We start from the raw sequence: 9,217 nt of genomic DNA, 5'->3' as shown, positions 1-9,217 counted from the left end.
CCGATGTGGATAAATAAATTCTCATATAGAACATCTATTCGTGAAACTACTGTTCACACGTTCAGGACATGGAGGAAAAACGGTAATTTATTGTCTGGAATATGCTGCGGTTGCATTAACGAAACCGAAAAGTGTCACATCTGTAAGCGTGTGCGTGGATGCGCATACACAAACATCAGCCCCCCGCTGTGCTGGGTGCAGTAGCGTGAGAGTCGGCTGCGCCGTTACATCAAAGATTTGGCTGCCTGTAAAAGGACGTCAACACACACACACTCACAGGAACGCAAATACAAACACAAACAGTGTGCGGATCTCTTTGCTTCTCACTCTGAACAATCAGGTACGAGAGGCGTGGTCCTTCTGGGTCCCAGTGGGCCCAAAAAAGACAAAGGACCTTCAGGAAGAGGCTGTCCGCTCATCCTCATTGAGCACGCGTGGGAGAGCAAACCCTCCCTCACAAGCACAGACACACACATCTACACGGGTTCAGTGACTATGCACACACAGTTATACAGAGTCTGTTTGTGCTAGTTTGACGTTATTTTTTGTAAACAGAAGAGAATGTGAATAAATGTTTATCTATTTAAAACATCAGATTTCTTTCAAACTAAACTTCCCATTGTCCCATCAAGTTCCCCTGCAGATGTTTTCCACCACTGACAAAGTATAAGAGCGAAGAAACTGTATTTCCTGTCTTATTCATTGCAAAAATATCATGTTAGCCCTATTCAGCTGCCTTAACAATACAACAATGGCAGGTATGCATCTTTTCTTTTTCTATGTAACGCACCTGGTAGCTACAAAAGAGAAGATTGGGCCACATATTAAACATAAAAATGTCATATCCTGTGTATGGTTTATATAAAAATAATGTGACATCATTGAACTTGTATTTATACTTGCCTAGCATAAAGTAAAAAGTAGAAAAGTAAAAATTTTTTTTTAAATTTTCTTCAAATTCTTCAGTTTCATTCTTGTCTACAAGTTATTACCTCTTTTGTCTATTGACTTTAAGGAAGTTTTATGTACCTTATATTGATGTGCATTGCCTATGTTGAACCGTTTTCAAATATATAAATAAATAGTGTGAAAATGTATTCTTGTCCTACGGCGCCCTCATGTGGAGTAAATGTGCACCTGCAGTTGGTTTTACTTGATCCAGAAAAGGGATGTCGATATAGACCAAGTCGAAAAATTAAATAAAAATAAGATATTGTTTACACAAAGTAATTTAGTCCTATTCTATGATTACAGGTTGTTAGTTTCTCGCCTACCGCACGGTGGCGCTGTGTATGAATGCGGCGTACCTCTTATCACGCTGCTCTTTAACAGCGGACACTTCCGGGTTGTCGTTGACGGTGACAGAGTTCACAGGGCACGCGGAGGTCGTGTTGTGCTTTTGCTTTCGGCTGGCGTGTTAGCTGGTGCCAGTGATGTGATGGCTTTCCTGAGTTTGTTCATGAGGAGGCAGCTGCCCCCGGCCCTGAGCCACTTCGCCCGGACGCTGAAGCTCGGCCGGCCTCCCTGCGCCGGAGCTCCGCTCAGGAGGCTGCACGGCTCGGCCCGGCTGCGGGTCGCGGAGAAGGGACCGTGGGGGAAGAGCCGGGGGCCGGAGACGCAGACGCAGCAGTACCAGTTCACAGACCTCGACAAGGCGGACGCTCTGGTAGGTTCAGACCTGGGGGGAAAAAAATGCACAACGTTCATAATGTAAAGAGTCTTTTCTGAGTCTTTTCTCTATCATAAGGAAGTGAAACACAGACCCGTATTGTTGTTAATAAAGAATGCATTTCCTGGTTTTGGAAGTAAAGGAAGGAAACTTTTATTTAAGCTCCTTTTCTGCCTTTTGTTTCAGATGCTGAGAAAGTCCCATGAAACAGGTAACTTCACTACTGTTGTCGGTTTAAAATCTCACCTCTGTACACAACACTCCTCTGTAGCAGAGGTAGAATAAATGCTCCTCAGTAAAAGTACAAATACAGCCATGTTTATACGCTGATCAACCACAACATTAAAACCATTGTCAGGAGAAGTAAATAACACTGAGTATCTCGTGACAATTCAATGTTCTGCTGGGAAACTTGACATTGAACCTGATATTTATGTGGATGGTCCGCCTGGTCTGGTTTATGTTCCATCCAGACACACACAGTTTAGGAACAACTATATTATATATATATATATATATGGAGGCCTAAGCAATATAAGGTCATAATGTTATGACTGATCGGTGTGAAAGCTCCATTCCAAACAGGTGTTAACCCTACACATAAAAATCATTCTTAAGTAAGAGAATATCAGAGTTTTAAGAACTCAACAAGTCAAGTTGTTGTTTTTAAAAAATGTTTTTCGGCTTTGATGTTTAATTCATTTCAGTTTAACAACACAACAAACTACATCCTCTAAAACTATCAACAGTTGAATTCTTATACTGTTTCTACACAAACTCACCACTGTAACTTTCCAGGAGGAGGATTTAGTGAAAAAATTATTTTTGTTTTCGCTGGTGTACGTTAAGTGTTAAAGTGAGTGTTTACACATTAATGAATTCTTAATACACAAGCATTGTGAGCGTTGTGTTTGTGTTAGTGGTAGAGGTGGAGTTAGTTTGAGTCACTTTATCTGCACGGGAAGCAGATAAGGAAACAACTATTTTAACAATGCGTTTTTAAAGCCTGTTTTATTATCTGTTGCGCAAAATCTTTATCTCAAATGTAGCTTAAGCTGTCGAGTACATGTAGTGGAATAGAAATTTGCATTTAAAGGAAACGCTCGCACCACAAGAGAGGCTGCCCCATTCACTGTGGCCACAGTCCTCCTTTGCTTATGCTCTCACACTTGTTGTTTCTCTCCTGTGTCACCTGTCAAATAAAACAAACTTTACTTTAAAAACTTACTAAGCATGTTTACTCAAGTACCTGAGTAAACATGCTTAGTTGGTTTGCATCTGTTTTTAAAAGAGTAAACTGCTGCTGTACTGTTTCTTTTCTGGTTACATCCCAGTCAGTGGCGAGACAGAGAGCAGGTGTTTTCCTGCTGCAGCCTAAAGTTAAAAAAAAAGCTTCAAATGCACAGCATCATTTGGGATTTGGCCAGAGACTGAGCAGCACAAAGAAGGACCAGCAACTTCAAACCAACCCAAAACAACAGACGTGGTGTCAAACATCCTGCAGCTACAAGCAACTGTATTATAGATTAGTGTTTATTAAATGTCAGTGACTTGTACAATTGTGTCATATGGTCTTTAACATATATATATTATATAGTACATATACTACTTTATATGGTATTTGTAGATTCTGCTTTAAGGCCAGAAGTTATACTGCAGTACGGAGGTGATCAGTGTGACTGATTGTGGCTCTCTCACATATCAGCTGTTTATTTCTTTTGCAGGATTCCTCTCATGGTTCAGGAACGGCCTGCTGGCGACAGGGATCGGAGTCATCGCGTTTGTTCAGAGTGAGGTGGGACGAGAAGCAGCATATGGTACGACCTTTTTTGTTTTTATAAACCCACGCAGTAGAGCTGCAAACCAGCACCCATAAGGCAAAGCTCTATGGAAACACAGTAACAGTGAATAAATGGTTTCTTAAGTCCTAAATACTACTGCCTTTAAGATGAATGAGCTGCAGTTGTGTTTGAAAATCTATACAATGAATTATATCTTATTATAATTATAGCAGCTAAATGTGCGAAAACACCTATGTTTTTTTTTTGTTGGGGGGGTAGGGCTAAAATCGATCAAGTTGTAAGGGAACTGTGTTTGATTTTTGCTTTGATTCAGCGGCGGTTTTAAAATGAATAATTACACAAGGATTTCTGAGATCTTTGATATGTAGTTTTCCAGGTTGGGTGGTTAAAATTTAATTAACAAAGCCTTCATTAAATGTTTAAATTGTCAGTAATTGACATCAGATGGACATAAATGTTTGAAAGAATCCTGATAAACCGAAAGTACCAGCCCCGCTACTAAATCAAGGTTTGAGTGTAGTATTATCAAAAAGAATAAAATCAAAGCTTGTTGACCTCTTTCATGGATTCTCAGTTTTAAATCATGAATAACTTTTATAATATTGTGTAACTTTTTGAGGAGTAGAGAATATTCCACTTTATCTTTTTCTTTTCCTCTGAATAATTGAGTAAATCCAACATGCTTCCATCCCTGGATTTAATTACAGTCAGGGAAATTGATTGAGTCTCCACAATAACACCGCATCAATCTGTTCTCCCACAGCCTTCTTCATCCTGGGAGGTGTGTGCGTGTCGTTTGGCGGCGCCTCGTACATCGGCAGCCTCTTTGCCTTGCGGAGGATGATGCTGCTGTCGGTGCCGGCGCTGCTGCTCCAAGGGGCCGTGGTGTGCAGCGCCGCCCTCTTCTGGCTCTGCGCAGTATCGCTCTACATCGGCCGGCTGGAGGTGGAGATCATCCACGAGGACGACGAGGTAGAGGACGAGGACGAGTGCAGGGAGTGCCGCGACAGGCGCGACCAACACCGGGGCTACCGGGGGCCGCGTGACGGCGAGGACAGTGACGGCAAGGGGCAAAACAAGTAGAGATCTTCCAGGAATGCGAAGCGGAAATCTGTGTGTGTGCTGCTCTGATTCAGGGTTTATTTGTATGCGTGCGTGTGTGTGTGCGTAAGCAGCCTACATGTTTATGTGAAGGCTGTGTGTGAGTCTATATACAAACCTATTATCTATTGTTATGAAAATTATTATTATAATTATTAAAGTGGAGAAAGACTTTTAGACCTGGTCGGGTCAAAGAAACTGCTGATAATTTGGCTACGTTCACTTCTAGTGAAGAAATCAGCTTTTTTTGTAAGATTTCTTATAATTAGACATATTCATATTGTCTCACTCACATCATCGATATATCTGCAAATTGTATAGATTTTGTTTTATTTCTTACATCCTCACATGTTGCAAAGACTCACCTGTTATGATAAAAGTTTGCAATCATTTCCAGGCCTCACTTCTCAGTTGTTGGATGATGTTCGCCTTATCATTGTGTTTCCACTACGATTAATTGCGACTGACTACTTGAAGTTTTCAGTGAAATAAAACGAGCTGGTTGTGATATGCTGTGAGACAGTGTAAGAATGAACAATGTTTCATGTCTATCTTTTTGTTTTAAAGACACAGAAGAATTTCTTTTTACAGGTGTTTGGTTGTTTTTTTTTTTATTCTGTTTTATAAGGAGCAGTAGCACTTTTGTCAGCTTTAGTCAGTCGTTGTAAGGAGTTTATTTTACAGTTTTTCTGTGATAATACATTTTGCCTCGTACCGAAGTGTAACCATAAACCTTTTGAGTGAATTTTACACCGCCTGGCGAGGACTATAATTGCTGTTTTAATGGATGTAAAGATGGTTGATACGAGACTTGATGATATTGGGTTTGTGTGTTGAAATGAGGTTCACTGTTTACTCTTGTTCTTTAGCGTGCACCACTTTCAGTGCACCCTCCTGTTCATACAGTAATAAAGTGAGAAAAAATCTCTGCCGAGTCCAGATTCAGACTTCTTTCAGTGTGTTATGAGATTAACCTTTCTTGAATAACCCGCGAAGACTACCTTACTACAGATCCTGAAATGTGAGATCGGTCCACAGGTCCTAAGCAGTTGAATGGAAAATCCAGGTGGGTCTGAAGATGGGCCATGTAGGAGTCGGGTCTGAACCTCTACGGGGAGGTTCCACAAACAAGGAAACACAGCTTAGGCCTTAGACCTTTCCATAATGTTCTGTATTCAGATTTCTTTATTTTATTCTATTATTATTTTTAAATGAAACACATCCCTTTTTCAACAGGACGTCAGACTAACTGGGGAAACAGACGGTGCGTTGACAGTTCAAACTAAAGCTAAATTATGTCGTCAATTAAATCACTATAAATATTTACTCAACAAGAGTAAATACTAAGAAGAAACAGCGCTTCCTCATTGGAGTCAACATTTTACAAGTTTTTCTTTCCGGACAATACGTTTTCTCTTCAAACAAAACAATAACATAGCTTACCATCTTTTAATCTTCTTCTTCTTCTACTACTACTTCTTCTTTTTCTTCTGTGTTAACACATTTTAGCTGCAGCACCGGCTCACTGCTGCCCCCTTCTGTCAGGTCATTGCAAAATCCTGACAAATCGACCGTGGAGGAATTACAGCAGTTTTATTTATTTAATTTTTTGTCTCCGTGTCCGAATTCATTTCCAGCAACCCACAGGCAAGTACGTCCTCTGTAAGTTGCTTTTATTTGCAACTACATCAGCATTTTATTTCTCCTCTGTTCCAGCATGTTCAGGTATCCGCTCTTCCATCCACTCTATTTAACATGTCCTAACATCATTTATATGTCTATAACCCGGTCTTAGGGTCCAAGTCAACAGTGTTCTGCTCTCTTTCTTTTATTGGCACTAGTTGGAGCCCTGTCTGTGGCTTTTTGACAGGGAGCCACTAGTCATGTTGAAACGGTTGCAGAGTGTGTCAGTGAGAAAGATTACTCGGATTGACTGATCATCTCAGTGAACCAGAGCAGGAGAAGACAAAGGAGGAAACCAAACAGACAACAAAGTTGAGTGTTAACACAAAGAAAAGGCCATCTGGAATGAAAGAAAGGATGACTCCTGATCTCCTGATCAGCATTACTCAGGAGAGGACAGCTCTGCAGAACGGTCTATACATCAACAGTCTTAGATCTTCAAGATTTCTCTCCTTTTTTTCTTTTTTCTTTTTTTTTTTAATGCAAACACAGTTTATTTCTACCAGCTGGTGTGAAGAGTTATTTCCTCTCAAAGGCACAGAACGGATGTGCTAGCTGGACCTTGGCTGTAATCTTTGCAGGGTAACTTTTTTTGGACCAGACACAGCCGACGTGAGGCGACACAGAGGCTGTGAATGATGATCAGAAAGCCTCCACCCTTACCCAGGATACTATACATAGCCCGAATGCTGGGTTATTTGATTTCTGAAATAATCAGAGTAGCTTTGTAAACGGGAGCCTCACACACCCATCCATCATATCAGCCTTCACTGGATCTCCCACGGACAGGGTCCATCTTACCACCCCTTACATCCACCTCCTGTGCCTTTTGCCTTGCAGAATTAATGAAGCCACTCTTGTTTTTTAGATTTTCCAGAAAGTTCAGAGGTGCTCAAGAATGCACTTCGTTGAAAACATCAGATCCATATGTGATGTTTTAAACCAGTAATAGAGACATCGTTTCACCGTGCTGCATGTAAATGCTGCTGCTGATGGAGGTATATGCTCCAGGATGTTAAAAGTGTTTTTAAACCTTTCTCTCTATTAATACCAGCATTAAAATTACAGATAATGAACATTACTTTTTTTTTTCCTTTGGTATAAAACGTCATCCAGAGTGGGATGAAAACTAGACAGAACATGTGCATTTTAAACGGTGTGATGCATCTGGTGAATTCCCAGGGTGAACTATATACTCAATAATTAGACAAAAAGACGTTGTGGATAAAATGTAGCAACATCTTTCTCAAATATTAAGAAATCAAAAAACCTTCAATTGCTCATTATCGTCACACATGCAGGCCTTAAAGACTTGTGAGGGAAGTCGTGATATTTTTCTGGACAGTGATATGATGTGCGTACAGTGCGCTGTCGGAGCCGGTAGTTGGTCTCTCTACACCACAAGTCCGGAGATGTACAAACTGTCCACGCGCACACATCCTGTACATGCATAATTTTTATAATGAGCTGCTCATCTGCAAACATGAATATATGAACTGAGCTCAGCAGCATGTGGTTGTTGTTGTGTGTGTGTGTGTGTGTGTGTGGCTGTTGGTGATGGGGGGGGGGGCTGTGTCTATGATCACTATCGCTGACTAGGTTAGGGCGAAGGTCTGCGATATCTCCCAGCCATCGACACGCGGCGATGCTGTTGAGACTCACCTCACAGTCACCCTCTCTGCCTCCCTTCCTCCTCTCTTCCTACCCACCTCTCCTTCGCTGATTCCCAGCGCGGTTTGCGTTTTCACATGCAGGGTGTGACCGTGAGGCTGCTGCAGCGAGACCAGCACCCCACCTCCTCCTCCCCTCGGCTCTCCTCCTCAGATCCTCCTCCACCCTTTCGCCCTCGAGTCCTTTCGCTTGCGGGCTCCTCCTCACGTTTCGCCTCTCCTCCCTCGTCTCCTCTTTTTCTCCTCCGCGGCTGCATCCGACTGCACAGGTCTGCTTGGCATGCAGGAGGCTCCTGAGGCCTGGCGCGTCTAAAGGGCAGGGCGCCCAGAGGCAGGAGACGCGCCCTCCCTGACAAACACCATCCACCCCAGACCCCGAGCGGCTACAGAAACCAAAACACGGCCCAAAGTCCAGCCTCATACATCTCCAAACCTTCGGCTTCACATCTAGCTGCAAGTCAGAGTCCTAACCTCTGCTTATTTTCAGCAGGGAGCGCTCATCTGCTCTCAGGTGTTAAATGCCATACGCACGGATCAAAGGATCTGCCTTGAGAACCGCATTAAGTATGGATTGGTCTACTCCTGGCTGAGAGGAGAAAGAGGAGATTGTTGGGAAACAAAGACGAAGATGAAAATGTTAGATGTACTGTAGGTGAGGAGGGATGAAGGTAAGAGCGAGTCGAGCACAAGCGGCCCGGGCGCCTCCCTCCATCCCTCACTCTATTATTCCTTCCCATATTTTCGCTCTTTCAAATGCATTTACATGTGCTAAGGTATTTCCCCCGGGAGCACGACTCTAATTCAGGGGGTAAGATAAGCCATCAAAGTTAGTGACAGAGAGGGCATATGGGTGACTCAATGACAGGCTGAGTAGAAGACAGTCGGGAGAGCTGCCACGACTTATGCTCACACACACACACACACACACACAGGCGCGCCCACAAATAGATTTCGACTGTAAAAGCCGCACCTTTACTTTGCCGTATAAAGATGTTACTCCACGCTAAAGAAGAGATAAAGAAGGGAGCCTATTGTGCAGCGCGCGCGAGCACATTCTTATACAGTACATACGGTTTTGCACGTACAATGGCATTTTCTCCCCAACAACTGCTCTTGTTTAGTATGCGCTTCCTTTGGTCTTGAGGAGGAATGATCCTCACTCTAATGAACTAGGGCCTGCCACTTGAATGTAAAACAGGATTTAACCCGTCTTCAATGTCAGAGCCCCTCCCTGGGGCTGCTTCAGACAACACACACGCATTCGCAAATTCATAGAGATGCACACACGCGTG

The 9,217-nt window shown here is 42.7% G+C and overlaps 1 protein-coding gene across 1 annotated transcript; it reads left to right on the top strand.

Annotated features, from left to right (window-relative positions):
• Window positions 1–1,245: 1,245 nt before the first annotated feature.
• Window positions 1,246–5,500, top strand: tmem160 (transmembrane protein 160). The gene is made up of 4 exons (XM_047595129.1): window positions 1,246–1,666; window positions 1,856–1,880; window positions 3,394–3,486; window positions 4,235–5,500. The coding sequence occupies exons 1-4, from the start codon at window positions 1,439–1,441 to the stop codon at window positions 4,552–4,554; spliced, it is 666 nt and encodes a 221-aa protein (XP_047451085.1). The 5' UTR covers window positions 1,246–1,438; the 3' UTR covers window positions 4,555–5,500.
• Window positions 5,501–9,217: the final 3,717 nt, after the last annotated feature.

The sequence above is a fragment of the Mugil cephalus genome, chromosome 9, assembly GCF_022458985.1.
Source record: "Mugil cephalus isolate CIBA_MC_2020 chromosome 9, CIBA_Mcephalus_1.1, whole genome shotgun sequence".
NCBI lineage: Eukaryota > Metazoa > Chordata > Actinopteri > Mugiliformes > Mugilidae > Mugil > Mugil cephalus.
The sequence above is the reverse complement of the archived record's forward strand: the minus strand, read 5'-3'. Positions and strand labels throughout refer to the sequence as shown.